This window comes from Zonotrichia leucophrys, chromosome 4A (genome assembly GCF_028769735.1).
Source record: "Zonotrichia leucophrys gambelii isolate GWCS_2022_RI chromosome 4A, RI_Zleu_2.0, whole genome shotgun sequence".
In the NCBI taxonomy this organism is placed as follows: Eukaryota; Metazoa; Chordata; class Aves; order Passeriformes; family Passerellidae; genus Zonotrichia; species Zonotrichia leucophrys.
In genome coordinates, this window is record NC_088174.1 from 11,145,460 (window position 1) to 11,168,739 (window position 23,280).

Here is a 23,280-nt window from a genome sequence, read left to right on the forward strand (position 1 = left end):
GGCTCAGTGCTTCCACCTCTCCCTGCTCCATCCAGGGACGTGGGCGCTGCTGGCAGAGCACAGGGCAGCAGGACACACAGGGGCTGGCGATGGTGGAGGCAGCCTGGGGGATATCCTGGGGCCTCTGCAGCTTTCACCTGGCCTGAGGCAGGCTGCAATGGGGTTATCAATTGGCTTTGCATCACTGCTAAAATTAATGGCTGTGAAGAGTTGATGGTGTTTCCAGAGATGGACTTAGCTTTCACGGGGTGTCTTGTGAGCAGGAGCGCGCACACAAACACACACACATGCATAATTTTCATGTGTGGCCATATTTCCCAAAGATCAGACCTGAATCTGTGCTGCTATAAATGAAAGACTAGACATAAAGTCAATAAATGTGACTCTGCACAGCTGTAAATCCTCTCATCCTGTCATCTTCCCATTCAGGCAATAAAGATGTGACAATTGTGTAGACTCAGAGGTTCATGGCAAGGCTGGGGCACTCCTGATCATAGCATAGAGGATGGCCCCTTCTGGAAGGAGCTGTTGGTGGTAAAGCTCATAAGGGCAACTCACATTCCCTGAATGACCTTCCTCCTGCTGGAGGCTGCTCTCTGTACCCCAGCAAGCTGCTCAGGTGGAAGCTCTTTAATTTCTGCTGTGTGAAGTCAAACCAAACCTTTCCTATTTGACTGAAGAGGAGCAGAATGCAACACACGAAAGCAGCAGATCCATCAGTCCTTGGGGGGTGAAAAAAGAGCAGCTGGGAGAGCAGCCTCAGCTGCTGGCTGTCTGATGAGGATGTTTGGCTACAATCTAATTGTAATGGATGTGAGTGAGTCCACACATAGATTGATTTAAATTGATTAAGAGAGTCTACCTGACTCTCTCAAAGCTAACTGAAGTCAGTGGAAAACAATCCTTTTTCCTGAATTCTCTGATATTGAGTTAAAGCCCTAGAATTCTACCTCATGAAATAATTTGGTTGGCAGAAAAAATGAAGAAATTTAGTAAATCAAGGATTGGAGAACTAAATTTGAAATGATGCATTTGGTACCTGGTTCTTCACAGATTTACTGCTTGGCATTGCTCAAGTTCACTGGTGTTTTTTGTCATCCCTTCCTAGTATGGACAGGTATGACAGTGAGAATAATTCTTATCTCTCCCATTTTTATTGAGGTCAACTCTCTCTTCTTTCAGTCTGTCTACAACACAGTGCACCTGGGAGGTCTTAGTTGGAGTCCCTGACCAGCTTTACCAGACATGAAAAAACAACAAAAGAGGTCAGAAACAAAGGCCAAAGCAGGTCTCTTTACTTCTTTAGTGGTCCATCAGAAACAAGTGTAGGGCTTGGTGCACGGCAGGCTGCTCCTACAGCTCTCGTCTCTTCTGCTCTGTACTCAACTCCATGAATACCATATTGCTCTTTGCTTTCCTACATTATTTTGCACAATAGGCTGAGAAAACATCAGAATAAGGGAAACAAAATTGCTTTGAAAAATAAATTATCAGTCAGTTATATGTTCCCCTACTTTTAAAATGAATAATATATACATTAATATAGTGACCATAATAGTTTGTTGACTTGGTATAAAATGCTGAAGAATGTCTAGTGATACCACTTTAATGTTCAAATATAATTCCAAAATTTTGATAAATGCAGCGACACCTAACTGTATGTTTCAAAGTTCATGGGATGTTTTATTTCTAAGTTTCAATCTTTTAATTCAACTAAAAGGTAAGTTTAGTAAGTGACTGATATATAATGAAAAAAATAGCACTCTTACACTGTAATCATGCCAGGGTAAGTGAAAGAGTAGCTGAAGTGTAGAGGTTATGAATTGCAGCAAAAGTATCAGTGTCTTGGTGAAGTCTGTGCCACCTGGACAAGCGAGGTCTCCTGGCAACATTTCGTCACTTTCAAATTATTTAAAAGAATTATACAGGCAGTAAAATGTTTATTGATCTTTGTCACACTCCTGCTTTACAATAATTTTGCTCATTTACCGTATGTAAGAATACCTTGAGCGTGCCTGAGTCCTCCCCACATCTGGGACTGGGAAAAGTCACCGTGCTTGGTTGTTCTTGGCCTTGCAGGTCACCGTGGCTGAACATCGTCTCCTTGAGCCTACAGAGGTCTTAAAGGTGGTTACACACAGAGAAATGCCTGAGAATGTTGCTACTTTTGTTATCCCTGTTTGGTATCCAGTTCAGATTTGCTTTGCCTGTAGGTAACAAGACAATGTTTCTAATTGTCAGCTCTGCATATGTGACAATGACCCAAAAGCAGAGCCAAGTGTTTTCTTGACTTTGACAATAATTGCGAAGATGTTGATGCATAGCTGAGGTGAGCAGTGTGAAATTGAGCAGGATCAGGCTTTTCTCATCTCTTCTGGCTTGAGGGCAGGGTGATGAGGGGATGCTCATTTCACTGGTGAGGGTCTCCTGAGGAAGATGCTTTTCTATGGCTGGCTCGTGTTTAGGTTTTAAACTTCCCACTGCTGGGTTGCTCAGTGTTTGCAGTGGTCCTGTGCACATTGCATGCCCTGTGACACAGCACCAGTCAAGCCAAGCACTGGCACTGTAAAGTCCTGAAGTGCCACTTACAGAAATTTGTCCCATGATTTTTCTGCCTTTATCTCATTACCTGACCATGCTGTGTTCTCCTCTGAATCTGAGTAAAATGCAGTAGATTGTAGTCTACATGGAGCTATTCCAAGATATTTAAAAGTGAATAAAAATCAGCACAGGGAAACTAAAAATAACACTACCATTCTTTGGAAAGCATGAATGTGCCATGACAGAAGCAGAGTTAGGGAGGAGAAATGCAGTCTGGTCCAGTTAAAGGCATCTGGTAAAATGCATGCTAATGATGGTGTGAAAACGCAAAGTGGGTTTGAAAGATGCTGAAACCCCTGGGGCGAGCTGTTCCTCTGTCTGCACTGAAACCTCTGTGGGTTCTGCGGGCAGCCCGAGGACAGGGCGGCACTGCCGGAGCAGGGGGAAAGGGCCCCTGGTGATTCTTTAAGTGTCAATGTTTGCCTGTGAACCTCAGAGAGCCGCAGCTCTCACTCCAATGTGTGCTGGTACTGGGCACTGCCTGCAGGAGCCACAGTTCTGCCTTTACTGCCCTGCCTAGTGTAAGGGTTATAGTTACACCTGCACCCTGCTGCTGCAAAAGGCATGCCAAGGGGATCACAAAACTGCAAAAACGTGGCTTCCTCCACAGCTTTTTCCCTGGAACCAGCCTTAGCCCAAGACTGCTTTTACTGCCTAGAGTTTGGGTTAGGGTTACACCTGGGTTAGGGTTTTGAAAACCACAAAGCCCAGAGCTCCAGGCACACTGCAGCTGCAAAAGGCATCCCAAGGAGAACACAAAACTGCCAAAACTTGGCTTCCTCCACAGCCTTCTCCATTGAACCAGCCTTAGCTGTAGGCTGCTTTTACTGCTCTCCCTAGTGTTAGGGTTACACCCGTTCTGCTCCATGCCATGTCCCCAGGTAAGGCACCGACGCCTTCTCAACGTTTTGCTACCGCTCCATCTATATCCATCTGTTCGCTGTATCTTCTGCAGAGACCGGAGCCACGTGCCCGGCCGTAGATGTCCCTTGCCATTCGGGTCCCCGTGGGCTCCTGTCGGGTCTCTGAGGGTGTTCCTCCCTCCGCGGGGCGGTGCGGGCGGTGCCGAGGGGCTGTCCCGGGTTGCTGTCGGGTCTCTGTGGGTGTTTGTCCCTCCGCGGGGCTGTCCCGGGTTGCTGTCGGGTCTCTGTGGGTGTTTGTCCCTCCGCGGGGCTGTCCCGGGTTGCTGTCGGGTCTCTGTGGGTGTTTGTCCCTCTGCGGGGCTGTCCCGGGTTGCTGTCGGGTCTCTGTGGGTGTTTCGCGGTGCGGGCGGTGCCGCGGGGCGGTCCCGGGGCCGCGGCCGCGCCGGGCCGGGGCTGCAGGGCGGAGGCGCGGCCGCCAGGGGGCGCTGCCGCTCGCGCGGCGCGGGGCGGGCGCACCTGGCGCGCGGGGCCGCGGGTCCCGGCCCGCTCCGCGGACACGGGCACGGACACGGAGCGGGACCGGGACCGCCCCGCCCGCCGCCGCCGATCCGGGGACACCCTCAGCCCGCCGGCATGCAGCCCTAGGGGGGAGCTGCCGTGGAGGTGAGTCCTGCGCGCCGCGCTTCTCGCGCCAGTTCCCTTTTTTATTAGAAAATAAAAAGAAAAAAAAAAATCTGAGGAAAAAGTTCATCCCTTCTCGGGCCGCCGCGCGCGGGACGGGCCAGAGCTGCGGCTGCTGCCTCATCGCTCCCGGAGCTCCGGGCGGGCGGAGGGACCCCGCGGTCCCGCTGGTGCCGCGGCGCTCCGGAGGGGCTCCGGGCAGGGACCGCCGCAGCTCCGGCTCTGGTCCCGGTACCGCTGTCCCGGTGCCGTGGCTCGGAGCGGATGCTCGGGGCTGGCTCCGTCCGTAGCGGCGCGGCCGCTCCAGCGCTCCCCCGACTGAGCCCTGCTGCTGTTGGAAGCGCCGGGAATGTTTTCTGTCACGAAGGGGGGAATCTCGGTTGGTACCGAGGGTCTCTCAGCCTCGCGAACGCGTGTGGGGATTCCCGGGAAAAGTGTTACTGCCGAGGATTTGAAATAAAGCACCGGAGCAGTTTCCTTTCGGGATGATGCGGCGCGGCGGAGTCTGCTGAAGTGGTGCCGGTGCTTTGGAGGCTTGGCTGCTCTGAGTTACCGTGGTGGGTGTTGGACTTGAAACCTCTACCTCTGAAAGTTCCGTGACAATAAAGCTGCTCTGGTTTCCTTTGGAGTCCGATGGAAATCTGCTGAAGGGCACTAAACACTTCTGAAGTGGCTGGGATTCAGCCGCTGTTTTCAGAGAGCCTGTGCCTGGACGGCTGTCTCTGCTAGGATTCAAAGAATCAAAAGTTTCTGGTGGAAGATGCTGTAAGCTGCGATTTCTCAGAGTTGTAGTAAGGTTTGTGTACTTTTGGCGATTTCTGTGCCTGTTGGGTTAACGCTCAAACTTGGGTCTGGACCGCGAGGGGAAACCAACCCATCGTGGTAGGAGCCAGCAGTTTGGAGCGCTCCTCGGCAGTGTTTAGAGTCTCTGATATATACTCCCTGAGTTTTTACCCTGATTATTTAAAAAACAATAACAGATTTTTAGCGTCTGTGTAAGGTTTGTGGTTGCTACAATATCACTACCAGAGTGCAGACAGATTTGAGGTTTTTCAGGGGTTGTTAGCGGCGGGAGCAGGCGGGGTGAGCTGCGGTGGGCTGGGGAGCGGGAAGGGCTGCGGGAAGGGCAGTGCCCAGGTGCTGTGTGAGTCTGTGGCTGTTGCATTCACACCCCAGACAGGCTCTCATTTACCCTAAACGCTCCCGTCCGTGCCGGAAAGGGGACGTTGATTCCCATCAGGGTTAAAGCTCTGCAGCTGCGTGCCTGCCTGTGTGTCCGTAGGAGCAGGTGGATGCTGCCCTGCCCCTGAGCAGCGCACGGGGAGGAGATTCCCTCCGGCGGCAGGAGAGGCCGGCCCTGGGGGGGACATGGAAAGGTGCCTGGAAAGCTCTGCCAGTGCCAGAGCCGAGGCAGGAGGTGAGTGTGGGGCGGGAGCTGAGAGAGGCAAGCGCTGGCTTTGCAGTAGAGTGACTGCAGAGGGGGGCACGCAGGGATTTGGGGTTTGGGGCTCCCTCAGCCAGCGGGGTGCAATGCATGTGCAGTGAGCAGCAGAGGTGAAAGTTGGGGAGGTCACCGAGGCACTGGCAGTGGCCTTTGGGAGTGAGCCTGTGATCCATCAGGGGCTGTGACTGGCGATGTGCAGGGCGGCTTCCTGAGAAATTACTGAGGATCCCATCCTTCTGAGGATGTGTCTCTGGGCACAGGAGACCCCTTGAGTGGGAGGACGGGGCTTGGGCTGACCTCCCTGCCGAGTGCCGGTGTTGCTAGGCAGCAGCTTGCACCTCCAGCGTGCTCCAGATCCGAGCCTGCGAGGGGAACCCTTCCTCTCCTGAACCAAAGCTTTCTAGCTGGTGACCAGGCTGGAAAGTCCAGATCCTGTGGGTGTGCATGCACTGCTTGCTTGCTCCTGGCTATTGGGAAGGGGTTCAGCTGGGAGGGTTCAGGGTTGTTAGCTGACAGCAACACTTTATACTCACCCACCTACTTGGGCTGCAGGTGAGCCCGGGAGAGAGATAAAGATGAATCTTTGAATGTTCCATTTGTAAGGCTTAAAGAGTTCTGTGCAGAGCACCTTTTTTCTTTCCCCGTACCTGGAAGCTCATTGGCGGTTTGTCTTCAACTTGTGTGGTGATTGATGCTTTAGCAGTTAAAGGGGAGGGGGAGGGAGAAGGGAGGAAGGAAGGCCAGGTGTGCCACATTAATGCACTGAGCCAGCATGAGTCAATTTTAGTGGATGCCACACAACTGCTGCAGCCTCAGTGCACGAATGGCATCAGCCAGTGCTGTCTGAACTGCTCTGTATCTCACAGAGCACTGGAAAGCCTTTTCATTTTCAGAGCTGCCAGTCTGGTGGCTGCACTTTGAAGCAGTGCAGTAGCTGAAGCTGTTGGAAACTAGCAGGGGTGGGACTGACCACTCTCTAAACAGAAGTCAGATCAAAAAGGAGCCTGAAAGGGTCAGGAGGGATTCATAGGCTGGTGTGGTGAAGGTGAGTTCAGCAGAAAGGCAGTTCTTGTGGCACAGATCACTTCTAATCAGGCAGGAATTGGTGGTATGGGAGAAGGAGGAGGAAAATTCCTGGTTTGATGGAGGCTGGAGGCTTGGGCCTCAGGAGAACCTGGACTTGGCAGCCTTAAGCGTGGCTGGGGCTCCAGAGGAGTGTGGAAATGGAGGCAGTAGGAGCACACTTGCTGCTCTCAGGATCTCTGGGTGTTGTGCTGTGCCCCTGTGGGGTGAGCCTGAGCCACGGAGGGTTTAGGAGTGGGTTTGTCTGGAGGGGTCAGGCAGCTGCTGGGGGCAGTGTGTGTGTGAGGAGCCCAGCAGAGATGCTGAGAAGCTGCTGGAGAGCCAGGAGGAGGGAATGGGGACAGCCTGTGAGGCTTGTACCCCTTTGGATGCTCTGGCTCCCTGGGGAGGGCAGGAGCATCCAGGCTGTCTGGATGGGATGTTCCTGTAAGGGAATTTGGTTGGTTTGCATAGGCAGAGTAATTTTTGTCCGTGACTGTTCTCAGTTGTTTCCTGGGGAGAGAAAAATACATGTTACAGTAATCACCTAAAGCCATGGAGAACAGGGTCTCCTATGTGGCATTTGGAAGGGGGAGGCTGCTCCAAACTTTCTATGCTGTGGATTGTGATGTTCTTGTGGGACCAGAGGTGGAGGGGAAGTTCCAAGGAGGATGTGCAGCTAGTGATCCTGCTGGCTGAGGTGGGAAGTTGCCAGGGATGGCTGGGGCAGGTGCCTTGACCTGGGTGTCTGGGGGAAAAGGCTGAGAAGTTGTACTCACTGTGAGGAGTGCAAATAAAGCATTTATAGTGTATGGACTTTTCCTGCTCTCTGAAACATTCCTGCTCCTCAAGCTGAAAATATCAAGGGATGCTAAATTGTGAGCAATTGTTAAACAGCCTTAAAGAGCTCTATGGGAAACTGTGTCTGCTCTTCATTTCTAAGCCTTCCTCAAACAATGAGAGTCTGAGCTATTTATCAGGAGCTTTTTTAGTGCTGGAAGGAAAAGTGAGCATTTAAAGTGTATCACAAAATAAAGAGGCACTTTAAGAGGCAATTTGCTTTTCAGGATGTCCAACTAAAAATAAATCTTTCTTTAAACAGCCTTGAAAAGAAAACAGAGAGGAAAGATCTTGCCCTTGCTGAGAATAAGGAAAATCTTTTTGCTGGCTTTGATGGTGAGGGTTTCCTCTGGCACATGGTACTAGATCCAGGTAAACCTTCTTGGAACTGGTGGAGAGCTGAGGGATGTGTTATATTCAGTAACAAAGCTGGTGAGACAGAGAGACTGTGTGTTAGAAACTTCTGTAGGGATTTTGGCTAATCCTTTCCACCTTAAAAGCACTACAGAGAGTTCCTTCCCCCCTCTTTTCTTTGTTTATGTAACAGTTAATTAACAAGGATGTCTATTTGACAAAGCAATTTCAGGGCACATAAAATATGTATTTTACTCTTATTTTGGCTGCATCAGAACAAAACTCGATTGTTTTCAAGATTTCCATAAAATGTATCAAAATAGCATTCTATAAGCAGTTTCTCATGGTTCTCAAATTCTGGGGGATGTTGTTTCTTTGCTTACTTAATTATATTTTTATTTTCACTCAGACAGACATATGTAAAGTCCAGTCTTTGGTTATGTAAGGGGAAAAAAAATCCCCATCAAGAATCTGTTTATCACTTTAAGGAGCAGCGATGCTGCCGAGTTCAGTGAAAGCAACTTGCCTCTGCTGACAGCCAAGTGCCATGCCTGGCTTCTCTGGGACTGTTTCCTAAGTGGAAAACTGTAGATGAGTGTTTTATAAGGAGCCTGACAGCTGGTATGTCATCTTTTCCTGTTAATTCTGTCTTCTTTGAGCATCATGAATTAGTTAGGAAAGCGTGTGGCCATGGATGAGATCAAGGAATGTATTTCTAAGCACATCACAGGCAGAGCTGTGTTCTCACAGAGCCTGTTTCATTAAGGTGCAGGAGTGAGCTTGGACCAGACTTGCCATGAATAGTGCAAATACTGTTATTCTGTTAATACTGCAGAGCTATGAGTGTGTGTAAGAGCAGGGATAATGTCAATATTGCTGACTGTTACAGCTGTAGTCTCTCTTCTGTGTGGCCATGGAAAGAGGCCTGTTTTAAAGGCTCTGTAAGAGCAGGGAACATTTCAGCATGCAGATGGCAGCCCAGTCTAAAATCTAGTTCTGTTTGTACTGAGCACCTCTGTAGCGAGCCTTGAGGAGCACAAGGGGAGCGAGAGAAGTGGTGTGGGGGGAAAAGAGGAGGGATATGCTATCTTTCAGGATTGAGACCTCCCTTTGAACTGTCTCTCTCCATTTTTAATAGCTTTTCTGCAAAAGCTGCTTGGGGAGCAGGGTTAGAATGGATATGAAAGAAGCAAAGCATCTAATCTTTTGGCTTAATAATGCCCTGGTGTAGGCAGCTGCAAAGTGGACAGACTTCCTTATTGATATAAGAGCAGAGAGCAGTGAGTGAAATTGGTGTGGGTGAGAATGGTCCCTTCTCATCTCTTTTAATCTGAAATGTCTTCTGCTTTTGTAGTTGAGGCTCTGCAGAGAGGACCTGTGATTGCATGCAGGGCTGTCTAAAGGAGCCAGGAGAAAACAGCCCTGACCTGAGCAGTGCTGTTTGTTCTGGGTGTCAGCAACTGAGCAGCTGGAGTCAAGTGCAGCCATGGTTTTTCTGGAATTTACAGGGTTTATCAGTGTATCTGAAACCTACCAGCGACTTTCTTTTTTTCACTCAAGAGCTCTGAATAGCAGGAGGCAGAGTCCTTTTTTCCTGTGCAGGGCTTCTCCACAGCCCAGGGCAGCCTGGCTGGGCTGGGTCTGAGTGGTCTCTGAGCCTGTCAGCCCAGAAGAAATTTGCCATCCTGGGACAGTGCCCAGCAGCCTTGTCAGCTTTGAGAAGCACACATGGTCACCCTTGGCTGGGGCTCCTCTCTGCCCTCAGAGGGCTGTGGTTACTGCTGCACCTCGCTCTGCGCTGGGAACCTCCTGCTGGAACTGCATCAGTTCCAGCGCTTAGGCTGATTCAAGGCGATTCTTAAAATCTCTCCCCTTTCCTCAGTGCTAGTGTACATGTTTAGCTTTCCAAGTGTAGATTGTCTTCCCATTTTCTTCTCTCCCCCAGTGGGTTTTTCTGTAAGCTTTTAAGCACTTCTGCAAGGTGGTGAGAGGCTAAGACCCACTCTGTAAACTTTGCCTCTGAGTCTTTACATTTCCTACAGTACTTCATGTTGCCTGAAGTACTGTATTGATTAAACCACAATCTGCAGGAGTAAATATATGTAGAATATTAATAGCTTCTACTCTAGGGGGAAAAAAAGGCTGTAAATTAATTGATCCATTATGTTGACCTCATAAACCATGAGGGCTTGCAGTACAGCTGTAATCCTCCTCCCACAACATGTATTTCACTTTGAATGTCTGTAAAAGGTCTGGACTAGTCAAAAGCTGTGATACTGAACACATCTGTCTATCTGTCTTAGGATATGTAGTTAGAATATTGCAATGTTAAGGCTGAACAATAGTTCTCACTAGAATCCAGGGTAGTGCTGAATCAGTACATCACTGATGGTGCAGCTGGGTATGAGGCTTAAACAGTAGCTAACTTTCCCACTCCTATGCCATTCTCATTCCTCCTTACAGTTGCTTTTTGTGTTTCCAAGTGCAAGAGGTGTTGCAATGAGGGGTGAGTATGATTCAGGGATTTAAAATCTGATTTGAAGAAATAATGAACTGGAATTCTGTGTGAGTTGCTCAGGGAATCGAGGTCAATGTGTGGTGTGAGCTGATAGAACTCCATCTGCTAATCAGTGCTGTTAGTCCTAGTTCTTCTGGTTTACAAACCTGTTAAGATGGGCTGCTTGGGTTTTTATGAATTGGCAGCAGTTTAGGTGTGTGTGTACATCGTATGTTCATCACTCTCTGCAGTGTTTGATGTTACAGATATTGTAATCTTTATCTATATTCAGAATATTTCAGGGGATTTTCCCGTTTCCTACCGCTTTTTTTTTTTTTTTTTTTTTCATAAATGAGCACTATTTTAGGCAGCTATTGGATCAGAAAATTCTTGTAACAAAATGTTCTTGTGTTAATGCATGCAGGGTTTTCTGTACAGGGTAAGCCAGCAGTTTATTCAGTGTTGAGTCTGCCTGCCACTTTACCATAGCTAGAATCGCTTCTACAACTCTGCAGCCAGACATATTAATAGGGGAAGTTAATGGGGTGTTTGCCATCCACAGTATTTTTCTTTTGTGCTTGGCACTGAAGCCCATTTTTTTGTTTGTGTGTTACACTGTGAGATTATTTTTTGAAACGTTAAGATTCTGCACTTGTTGTCTTCTACAGTTCCATTTGGAAGATATTTAACCTTTTAGTGGAGGCATTAAAATATTTTCAAACAAAACCTGTGTATCAACACCAAAGGATGTTTCTTCTGAAATAACTAGTAAGATTCTGAGTTTATTCTTTTCACATCACAGAAGATCTGTGAGTTTTAGGTTTTTATTCCTTTACACCCCGACATTCAGCCTTTAGGAGAGTCATTACAGATAAGTATTATAACATTGTCAGTATTTGGCTGTGGGTTCCCCTTGCTTTGTCAGGACAAGACCTTGCTTTTTCCTTGTTGTATTACTGTCATGTGGGTGATACACTGCTGAGCCAGTAATAATCCCAGACAGTTTAGATGTTGTCTTTTTGTTGCTGTTTATTTCCAATTTGTGTAACACAAACACTGTGTTGAGCATGTTTCCCTCATGTCTCAGTGTTAGAGACAAATTTTAGGAGGAAGCGCTCTGGAATGAGCATCTCCTCTAAAGAGAAAGGAGAGTTATTGAAGCCCTTTCTTCTGCCAATGAGAGAAATGGATACCAAGGGATGAAAGTGAAAAAAAAACCTGAAACTGTTTATAAACAAAGCAAGATATCTGCAAAGCACAGGAAAAAAAATGGAACCTCACATCTCAGCCCCACCTCTCCATGTGGCTGGGAGGCAAAGATGGAGGCTGCCCTTCTTTGTCTCTGGGAAGGGAGGAGAAAAGGGCTCACAGCAGCTGGGAACCTGCTGGATTTCTGGCATGGGTCTCCTCCTCACAGCAGCCAAAGTTGGTGGATTTTTGTCCTTTCTTGTGTTGGTTCAGCTCCTCTGAGGTCTCAGGTTCTGGGTGGTCCCACTGGCTCCCTGATGGGTCGAAAACAAACCCAAAACAGTTAAAGGGAAAAACCCAGCCAAAAGTGAAAAGTCACCAAAAGGATTCCCAGTAGAGCCTCCGGGCTGGAGTAAGGGAAAGGAAAAAATCTTCTGGCATAAAGTCACCCTCAGACTCCTCATTTTAAAATTTCTGTTTAAGTTTCACCTGAACAAGGAGAATTAGGCAGATGTGAGTTTAGTTAAGGACCTGAGAGGTCCAGTGGAGAATTAAATCCTGCAAGACAAATGCTGAATGCACACTGCCTTGTAGAATTAATGCTCCTTGTGTATTTAGACAACTTAAGTGGCTGGTTATGATGGTGAAGATGCACAATGAATTAGGCAAAATGAAATATTCTTTGATGCTCATTGAGCAGCAGAGCGAAGAACACTGCATGACCCATATCAAGTAGAGCTGAAGAGACATTATTTGAGCTAGCATGCATCTCTGATCTTGAGTATTTTATCTCTGATCTTGAGCATTTTTTCTTTATGTTTGAGGTATCAACAAAAGGGAACTGGTGCCCATTGTGGATTGCTTCCAACCAAAACATTATATAGGCTGAAAATCTTTTAGTAATGAACAGCTCAATGTGGCATGTTGGCAAAAGAGAAGACCTGAGAGTGAGTTCATATTAAAATTTAAAGACTTAAAAAGTGGGCTGGGGAAATGGTTTGAAAAGAAGTGAACAGGACTCACCATCTAGCCTACTGTAAAAACAATGAAAGAATTACTGTTGCCATTTCATCCTTTGTGTGTAGGGTGAAAACGGTAATTTATTTTTGTGAGATATCTGAGCAACAAAACCTGACAATTGGAAATCACTAAAGAGGTGGGTCGCTGTTTTTAATGAGTGCCTTCTGCATCACAGCTTCTGTGGAGAAACCAGAACCTACAGAGCCTCATGGTGTGTCAGCAAATCTCAGCCTGAGCACAGACGTGTGCCTGAGTGCACAGGCACTGCTTTTCCTTTCTTGTTTTCTTTTAGAAAGGAGCACTGCATGAATAAAGCTTGTGGTACAAATTAGAGCAAAGCTAAATTATATTTAAAGCGTGAACTTGGGAATCTCAGTGCTGAATTTTGTGCAAAATATGAATGCTCTCATTTTCTTCTTGTTTCTAAAAGCCTCCTTCTAACCTTGTCCCTTGAAGTTCCTTTGAGTCCCAGAAGCCATATGAGCTGAAGGGGTGCTGGAAAGACAGCAGGCAGTACATGAAGGAAATGGGAATACAGCAATTTCCCAAGCTCTGTTTCCTGAGGATTTGGGTGGAAGAAATAAGTTTTTCAAAAGAGATGAAGTGTGTTAGGCAGGATATGGGAGTCAGGGTGGTTTTTGTTAGAAGAACAAAATTTGTGCTGCATTGCAGCCTGGTCCCCTTGTAGTTTTGGGTGCCCACAGGACACTGTGACACTTGCCTGACGTCAGGTCTGCAGCACAAATGGGTGAAGAGGGAAGGAGAGACCTTATTGGCAGTGCAGTGATGAAGAATTAAGTTGTCACACCTTGCTGCTCCTACACTTCTCCCTCTGATAGCAGCCACCTCCCTTTACTTACCTGGATTCAAATACAACCTGGCTGGTCACAACAAGGCTTGGACTACTGACTTTTCCTTCTGTGCCAACAAGCACTTCATTCTGTGTCTCTCTTCCCTCCTCTCAATGATTTTGGGCAAGTTGGGTGTAATTGGTATTTCTGTGTCCTTATTGAGTGAGATGTCTTCAGTCTTCTGGGGATGGCATGAACTTGGTTCCCCTGTTATGAGGCATATCCAGTAGACAACATTCTTGTTACAGCTGTGAGCCCCTACTCACACCTGCTTGGAGTTTGCAACATCAGAGTAAGTGGCTCCTCAGGGAAATGCTGCTCAGTGCCTGTGAGGGGAAAGTTCTGTCAAATGGCAAAATCAGCCCTTGCTTGCAGGGAAGTGGCATTGAACTCTGCCTGGTTTATTCTATCTTGTGTTTTGTTCGTGTTCTTCATCAGACCATGGCATCCACTCCACATTGATTCCCAGGAGCCTGGCCCAGGGCTGGCTGGGCTCTGTGGTCCATCCCACGGCCTGACAGGTGAGTGAGTGCCCCTGAGGAGGGAGTTGAGACCAGTCCTGTTGGGCGAGTCTTGGCACACGCAGCTCCAGAAATCTGAGCAAATTTAGAAAGTTAGTCTTGAACTTATACAACCTTTCTTCTGCTGACTGCTGGACATTCTTCTGGGGGAAATACAGCTTATTTTGTACCTTGTGCCCTTTGCTAACCTGAATGTTTAAAATCAGCCATCTCGGATAGGGCAGTTTGAGCAGCCTGGGTGTCTGTGGCTGGCTGCTGTCCCAGGACAGACAGAGCTGACCCCCTGTCACTGTGACAGATCCCACTGCCTGCTGGAATCCCTGCCATGGTGGAGTGACACTCAGACTCTGATGTGTGTTTTCACGCCAGCCTCAGTGGAGTTGTGTCACATGTGACAGGCTGAGGCTTTGGGCTTGATTATGAGTGACTGGGTGGTGCTGTGGTTTCTTGCCCTTTTGCTGCTCTGTTTTCCTGATTTGTGGAGGTACAGAGACTGACTGCCTTGGTGAGGATAGGGCTTCAAAAAGTAGAACTTCTATCAGTGCTGACAGAACCAAGAATTTTCTGCTCTGCCTAGCATTAATATTGGTTGGCAGAACTTGCTTTGAATTTTTAAATGCATTTAATGCAGCCTAGCTTGTGTGGGGTGGAGATATACAGACCCACATGAAAAAGGACCTAGGAATTCCATATTTCAGCTGTAATTACTGAGGGGGGAAAAGTGGAGAAACTAATTTGTAAAGCTATACTTGAAAATCATTCTAGCGTAACATCATCATTACAATTATCTGTCAAAAGATTTAGTTCAATTACTTCTTTTTAAGCTCTCTTGTCAAGATGGCCTTACTGGTTTCAGGATTTTGTTACTCCAAGGAGAGGTCAAGGAAGAGTGAATGCTAATTCTGTCATTAACCACTGTCAGACATCCTTCATTGCGTATTTTTTCTTGAAAATGCCTTAGCATTGTTACTGTGAGGAATCAATAGGCATAAAGTGCCATAGAATTCAGAGAGGGGAAAAAAATCCACTGCCTGTTTATACGTTGTAGTACAGTAAGGTGAGAGGAAGAGAACTTCAGTTTAAAGTGGTAATTTTGAAATAATTGAACAGCAGCACAATTCCTGTAGTGTAAAAGATTAAACAGGGTTACTTATATTTTCTTCATACAACGATAGGCCAGTAATAAAATTACAAGGAAAGAATATTTGATGTAATAAACTCAAATTAAACTGAACAAGCGTCAGTGAACAGCAGGACATTGCGACCTCTTGCTGCTTTGTAAATGCTCAGAGCTGGAGGGGTCTGGGCTCTTTCTGGATTTGGGGATTGGGGACCTCTGAGTGAGCTGGGTGGGCAGAGGTCTTAGAGCATTTATGGGAGGATTCTGTTCACTGGCCTCAGCCTTGACTGCTATTGCTGATAGTTTTGTGCATTTCTGTTTAATTGAAACTGCTGTAAAATGTGTGCTGAATCTTTTGGTGTAAATGATATCTTCACAGTGATTTAGATGGCTGCCAGCTTTATCTGATAATAAGGGTCCTGATCTAATGTCTGTATCTTATATGGAGATGAATTCCTGGTGTTTAAATGTATCAGGCCACTTAAAGGCTCATGACTTAAAGCTAAGCATAGATTTGAGGACTCTAGCTTATAATTAAGAATCTTTCTTTGAGAGAGATGGGCTTAGATGAATTCGGATTTGTTCTACCTGTTTTTAAGTGCAGAGAAGGAGCCTCAGTTTGCTTTTGCTATCTTTTCTCTAATGGCCTGGTACTTGTAAATGGAAACAGAATTAATTCCAGTAATTGTATAAAATTAAAAATAAAATTCTAAACTAGATTTTCCCTTTTTCTTTTTTAATGTACATAACAGAAAGTAAGTAGTAAACTTAACAGGTGAGACTCCTGAGACCTACATTCATTGATTTCTGAATTTTGTTCACCTTTCTTTACCTCATTGTATAGGAGAAATTTCTGGAACAGCATTAATTGTAGGCATTGTAGGAGTTTTTACAGTGCCACCAGTGGGAAGGTAAGGTTGCCAAGAGAGATTGTATGAACTATTCTTTTCCTGAATAATATGATTTTTTTTTAAAGTGTGTGGCCTGTTTGTATGAGACAAAGCTAGTTACGGCCATCAGGGTTTTCCCATAACATAGAAAATAAATAAGTAACACACAAAAATCTGACAGATTGGACTCATACTACTTCAAATAAACTGTTGCATCTTGTGATTTTTTTCTTTGAGAGCAAAATGATATTTTTGAGGTGTCATTTAAAAAAACCCAACCCTTTTGTGTGATAGTAAGAGGTAAATCGTTCATACGTGGTTACTTTGAACTGTTGTGTTTTTCTACTCCTGCCTCAACATAAACTGAGAAGTTGTTACATTAAGCCATTGTCCTGTTGTTGTTCTTTGAGAAATGTTTAACTGTAGCTGCTGCTTTGTTGTAGTGAAAAGCTGTGATTCAGACTTTGTACTATGTTTGCATTTCAGCTGCCACAGAAAGTGAAAGATGAAGCCTCTTGTTTTCTTGGTTCTTGTGATCTGTACTGTAGTCAGCATGAATTTGAAGCTCGTGTCAAAGAGAAATTCTGGTAAGTCACAGAAAATTATTTTTACTTTTGGATCTGGACCTCATGCTTACGCAATCAAGCATTTTAGATGGCTGCATTTTGTTTTGCATATGTACTACTTGTTCTGTTCTGCCAGAAAAAGCAGAAAGTCATGACTGGTATGGTTTGCTTAGTAAATGAAAGCTGTTTGAATATGTCCTTCTGTTTTCTTTTGTTAAAAAAATAAAAAGAAAACGTTGATTAGATTGAAACATCAACCAGAGGTCTTACAAAGATGATAATGACTTTGGCATTGTGGCATTGTTCTAACATCCAATGTTTTACTCATGTTAAGGAATTTTCTTAACTGTGGATTTGGTCTGTGGTAAGTTTTAGGTCTGGATGATTTTTTCTATGTTGAAAGGTCATCTTTGAAAATATTATGCTGGTCTGATTGTGATCATATATAGGGTTAACTGGGAAGAACTCTCCTGAGTAGATAATCTCTGATTATTCTGTCAGTGAAAGAGAGTAGAAGTTGGTTCATGTTTACATCTGCTTTTGAAACCTTCTAGCAGTAACAAAACTCTTCAAAGAGGCATTAGAATCTCTCCTTCCAGGGTAGACAGCTCCTCTGAATAATGGTTATCTGTACTTGAGCCTGAAGTGATGTCTGCTCCATGCAGCTTTGCCCTCTCAAAGGAGTGACTTCATGAGACTGTTTGTATTTCCCAAGTGGTGTGGGGGGATAGAATGTAGGAAAATAAAGATAGTGCAGAAGGTAATCTCACCCCTGAGGAGTTGCAGCTGTACTAATCACCAAAGATTAGCAACAGGCCTGCCCTTAACAGGCCACAGCTGTGTCCAATAAGGATGAGGGCTATAAAAGAGGGGGTGAGGGGGCAGTTGGAATTTGTTGGCTGTGCTGTGAGGAAGAAGGAGTCAGAGCTGCAAGGAGATGTCCGTGAGAAATCACTGAGAAGGTATGGGAGCTTTGCAATAAGATGACAGCAAAGTAAGCTGTGAGTTTAGAGGCATTGGGCAGAGAAGCAGTGCTGTGCTACACAGGGCTGTGAGCCTGCTGCAGCCTGGGCTGTGTGTAAGGGTCAGTGCTGCACTTTGAAACTTTTGATGGCACGTTGTTTTCCCACACTGTGTGCTATGCTTACATGTGTGAGGGCTTCCACTGATCCTGCTGTCCTCCAAGTCTTCAGTATTTTCAGCACTGCAGGTACAAACAGAAATTACTGGCTTCAGTTGGTGTGGCTTACGTTAAGTTTAATTTCTGCATTTCTTGAGAACAGAGAAAATTTTTGGGCTGTCTGTTAAAAAAAATTGCATGTCACATCCCAGGCTGGGAAGTGTTACTCTGGGAGCTGCCAGGTGCTGGGCTGAGTTCTTTCTGCTGAGATGGAAAGTGTAAATGGAGGTTGCTAACTGAACCAGCCTTTGGTTGTGGTTATTGTGCCCAGAGCCCAGTTTGTGCTGTGAGAGCAGTCAAGGATATTGGGTTTGACTACAGTGCAGTCTTGGTGTAAACTCTGCCAAGGGTGATGGTGTTCCTGTTCTTCAAAGCTGCTGTCAGTGGCCTGGATGGAAACCCCCTGTGAGATCCACGATCAGTGCCTGAGCAGCCTCTGTTTGCTGATGCCAGGCAACAGCACCTGGCTGCAAGCACGGGTCTGTGCAATTCTTTGCCAGGAGCACACAACTGTGGAAGTGGTGTGCTGGTGGCTGTAGCGTTGTTCAGTTGGTAGTTTACCTTTAATTAGATTTATATTATTAGAATCTGCTTTCTTTGACTCTGCAGAACTTTGGCTCTTGTGGTTATAGCAGCTGTTGACAGTGTCAATTTAGGTTCAGTACTGGTGGGAAAAATGCTTTAATATGTTAGACTGCCTCTTGCTAAATATAACCCACTAGTGAATAGGTGGTTCTTTTTCATTTCATTTGATTGTGGCAGTATGTGTTGAGAATAAGATGAAGAGGAAAAATTGCACATAAAGTAAAATTATAGTTTCTTTGCAAGTCCATAATCATGTAGTTGGATTTCACCTTCAGCACTCATTCTGGTTGCTGCATGCACCAAACTATTTATTTATTTTTTTTTTCCCCGACTACATTGTGTGTGAAATAATTTTCTGTTCCTTTGATATCAGCACTTGGAGTAAAACTAATAATTTGACTCCTTTTCTGAAAGGCCTTTACATTTGAAGGATTGCTGTTGGATTGCTTGGGGCTTCACTAAATGTTATATGTTGTGAAGAAGAGATGTTCCAGCAAGTTCTGAACTTTAACTGTTGGTATAGTTTTAGTGGAAGATCAGAGACAGTGGGTGGATGCAGACAGGCAAATGCACAAAGAAACAACGTCAGCATGTTTGTTTTCCATAGGGTGACAGTAGCTCTAACAGGTTGGTGCTGGGATTCAGAGTTGTTGTTTGTTTGTTTTTTTAAATTTTTTAATACTGATTTCTTGATGAAGGACAGTGGAAAGGGGAAATGAATGTGATGGTTATTTGTGGGCAGCTGCAGCAGCACTGCGGTGTAAACTGGGAGCAGGAACAGGGTTTTTTAGCTGTAGATTAGAGCTGAGCTGGGGGAGAGGATGAGGGGCCCAAAGGATGCTCTGGGGACAGGATCTCTGCAGCAGTGTCTGGGTGGGCATTGTAGTCTTGGGTCTTGCTGGCTGTTGGTGTGGGGATGTCTGTTCCTGGTGAGCATCCTCAAAAGGGGAAGGGAAATTGTGCAGACAGTTATGTGGAGCAGTGTGAAGCAGTGCATGGAAGGTGCTGACACTGATGAAAGAGACAGATTTGGGCTACTAGAACAATAAACCAGCAAAATTGGTGTCTTTGCTGACTTATGTAGACTGGCATTTGTTCTAAGCAATGCACAGAATTATTGCATGAATGGCCAGAATTGTGATTAGTGTCAAGTACAAGAGCAATTATGGAGTTGACTGGCATGTGTGTAATATCACATAATGGAATGTATCTTGTTTAAGGGTTAGGGAGGAACTAAAGAGGAGCAAGGAGAAGGTGAGGTGGTGTTGTCAGACAATACAAAGGCATCACTCAACCAAGGCAGTCAAGATTGGGTCGGAATGTCCAGAAGGGCTTTATAGGTGAAACTGGAGTTGCCTTAAAGAGAGGAGAGGTTTGGCTCAGAAAGCATCTTCAGAGGCTGGTGCAGAAATTCTCCTTCAAAGTCAAGGAATGGAAACCCAGGGGTAGAAAGCTCAGGATGAGAACTCCAGACAGCAAGTGCAGGCAGTAATAGAGGCTGGACAGGCAAGAGTCATCAAAGAGGGGTCAGGAGTGAAAGATCTAAGATGTTAAACAGAAGGTGCTGAAATGGTGCTCCAGCTGCAAGCATAGAACTGTAGTTTGCTGAAGAAACCATCCTCGTGGAAGGGAATATGAAAACAGAACAGAAAGATTTTTCTCGTGTCCTTTACTTGCCCTTTGTTACAGATTTAGGAGTCCATATTTCCTATTTGGAAAAGAGAAGCAGGGATGCATATGAAGACTGCAAATAGATTTAGAGTACCCTGCAACGCCGCAAAAATGACAGAGAAACTTGTAGCACGACAAATTTGGCTGCTTCTCACTTGAGATGTGAAGCCAAAATAATTTAAATGGGTGAGCTAATTTAATTATGCTCATCAGATTCTTCTTTGGAGGCAGCAACTTCCCAATGTTCCAGAAGAAATCTGTCATGTCTACAGAGTAAAGATTGCTGTTTGTGGTGGGAACAGAATAGTTTGCCTCGAGCATCTGTGTGAGTGTAATGTTGATTTAAGTTTCACAGGCATTTCTTAATATTAAGAAGCATTTTTGAAAACTGCAGGTCATCCTTTTTTGCCTGCTTTAAGAAGTAAAACTGAGCAAACAGCAAATGTGGGGACTGCAGCTTTAGTAATAGCCTAGGAAGGGTATTTTACAGGTGGAGGTTATACAAATGAATTGAAGATGTGGAAGTTGCCAGGTTCCCAGCTGATAGGTGATTTCCTTTTAATCGGATTAAGTGACTTTTCCCAAAGCCTTTTTTTATACAATGCTTTGAATACTCACAGCAGGGAATATAATACCAATTTAAAATCATTGCATTTTTTAAAGCAAAAGATTTTTAAGATTATAGATTCTGTTTGAATTACTAGACATAATTCCATTAGTGAATAATTGATGACATTTATTTTTGCTATATTATTTGCTGAGCTGAAATCCCTGTCTGAGCATGCTAGAGCTCTGGAGGGCATGCCAGCCTTGTGTGGAGGAGCAGGGGCAGACATCCCCAGGGTTTCTGTGCGGCTGCAGGGCATTTAGGAGCCTTTCTGCGGGTTAACACCTGAGCTTAGCTGGCTCACGTTTGGCACGGTGCGTCAATGGGGAGCAAAGACACACGGACCTCCTTCTTGCTTGCTGAGAAGAAAATAGTTTATTGCAATAAACCAGGCCTTTTTATGTTCTAAACTGAACCGAACCAAGCAGGCCCTGGCTGCCTGCCACCACAGTGTCCCTGCTCACGTGTCCCTCTGCCCAAGCAGCTTTCTCACCCCACGGTGTCCGCGCGTCTCAGCAGCCACAGTCCCACACACAGGGTGAGCACACCCCAGCTGTGCAGCCTGTCCTCTGTTATAGAGCCCACCCTGCACCTCACTGTTAGCCGAGCCTTCCCCAGAGTGCTTGTGGTGAGCAAGGCTGAACTGAATTCAACAGGATTTCTTATGTCCCACAGCATGGGTATGTCCTCCAGCTACAGTCATGTCTTCTTCTTTCCTCTGTCAGATGGATTTGCTGTGGGATTCCAGCCTTCCTTCACCTCCTGTTTACCTTGGGACCATCCAAAAGGCCTTCATGCCATAGGAGCAAGTGTATGTCTGATCCTCCACCCACTTTGTCACCCTCCACCTGCATCAGACTTTCACTGTTGGCTTATGAGAGAGAAGGCTTGACTTGGCGCTGGGTCTTGCTGTGTATGGACATAGCCAAATTGTCTTAAATTATCATTGATATTGCAGTGCCTTTTAACACATTAGTTTAAAACCTACTGGCTTGATATTTTGTGCCTTTTAAATGTCATGCAGCTGACTTACTCTGGTCTGCTATAGATGTTTCAGAGACCTTCACTTTCCTGTGACTGTCACTACCTGTGCCTACGATTTCTGTCTGCTCCCTTCTGTTAAGATCAGTCTTCCTGTGTTGCCTGACCACTTTGGCCACAGAAACTGTGGCATACACAGAAGTGGAGGTGTTTGTACTGCAGAGATAACTCATGGATTTGTGCCTGGAGTGGGATATTCTGGATGAGCCTAACTCTGAAGTCCACTGCGCCTGTGGGAGTGGACCAGAGGAGCTGCTGGATGTGTGCTCACACTTGCCATTTGCTTTAGTTTGCAGTTGCATCTGCCTGAAGAGCTGACTTCTGACCCTGATGTAAAATTCATGGCCACGAGCCCTCCTGTGTCTGAGATACGAGCGATGCAAAAGAGGCTTTTGACTTTTGCTGCCTGCAAATGCTGTGCAGGCAGAGGAGACGGGAGCTTGGCAGCGCTCATCAGTGCATGCTGATCTCCTGCTTTTCCCAGAAGATGTTAAGTTATTCACAGCTCCAGCAAACAAAGTCAGAATCACTGCTGTTCTAAGCTGTCATCAGTGCAGGGAAGTGCAGCCTCTCCTGCATCAGCTGTGTCTGCTCACGGGTTCATGGCTGCTCTCCATCTGTTGTGTTTGGATCAGTGGGAAGAAGGAGCTGGGCTCCTGTGCTCGGTCAGGTCTCAGGGGGCTGCCAGCAAGTCAGCTCTGAAACTCTGGTTGCACCTCATTACAGGGGTCTCAGCCTTAGTTTCTTCTCCTCTAGACAGAAAATGGCATTGCAGCTGGACAGAGCTGTCTGGAGGACAGCTGGCAGCATTTATAGTGTCTGTGTGCAGGTGGGGAGGAAGGGACATGTACCAGAGGAGCAAGAAGGGAAATAAACAATCTGCTAGAAGTTTGGGGTTTTTTTTAGTTACATCAACTTGACAAGGTTTAAATTTTGAACTTAGTTAAGCATTCAAATTTTTAGCTATTGCACACATTTAAAATGAGTTCATATATAATTTAAGCAATTAAAATACTGAACTGTTACTTAAATATTAAAGCAAGATTCCTTCCCAAAAGGGAAACCTTTTGTATTTGAATAAAATAAATGAACACAGTTAAATTGTTTCAAGCCAAGTAATCACAAAGGGAAAGTCTGAAGTTCCCAAATATTTCTTATGTTTTAAAGTGCAGTATTTTGGATGTTACTCTTGCATGTGTCTGGGGGATGTGCTGGTGTTTAGACCTCCAGTAACCGTGTACGCTGTTCAAATGTTTGTTAGGGCTTGAAACATGATAGTACTATTATTTTTTTGACTTTCCATGTTCTAGTTGTACTTTTTTACCTGAGCAGCGTTTTTTTAAAGTTTCATGGGACTGTTGATGTTTTCAGTAAACATCTGCTGTCATGGTATTTCATATGAGTGCTTTTTGTCTCTAATGATTACTTCATAGTTATTCCCACTTTACAGATGGCATAAAGTCAGCAAGAGAGAAAACTGTATTAAGGTTGCCCAGAACACTGAAAGTGATGCAGGGAAGAACACATAAATTAAATGTTTCCCTCTGTTTTGTTGTGTTACTAATGCCTTAGGCAAGGACAAGGAAAGCAGTCTTGTCTTCTGAAAAAAATTTAAGGCTAAATAAGCATGTGCATAAAATGTGCTTCTATGTCCTTGGATATATGGGATAGAGAAAAGCTTCTTTAATTTCTGCTATT

At 45.5% G+C, this 23,280-nt stretch overlaps 1 protein-coding gene across 7 annotated transcripts in view; it reads left to right on the forward strand.

Moving 5' to 3' along the window:
• Positions 1-3,981: 3,981 nt before the first annotated feature.
• IL1RAPL2 (interleukin 1 receptor accessory protein like 2) overlaps positions 3,982-23,280 on the forward strand; it is a 331,298-nt gene continuing 311,999 nt past the window's right edge. Inside the window, exons 1-2 of one of the 7 annotated variants that reach the window (XM_064712525.1) lie at positions 3,982-4,127; positions 16,419-16,519. In XM_064712525.1, coding sequence (XP_064568595.1) covers positions 16,438-16,519 — 82 coding nt within the window. In that variant the 5' untranslated portion in view covers positions 3,982-4,127; positions 16,419-16,437. Of the gene's footprint in view, positions 4,128-4,590; positions 4,703-5,298; positions 5,563-6,485; positions 6,635-7,843; positions 7,864-16,418; positions 16,520-17,429; positions 17,461-23,280 lie in introns of those variants that run through there. The other 6 variants (XM_064712527.1, XM_064712526.1, XM_064712528.1 and 3 more) reach the window with 6 other exon arrangements.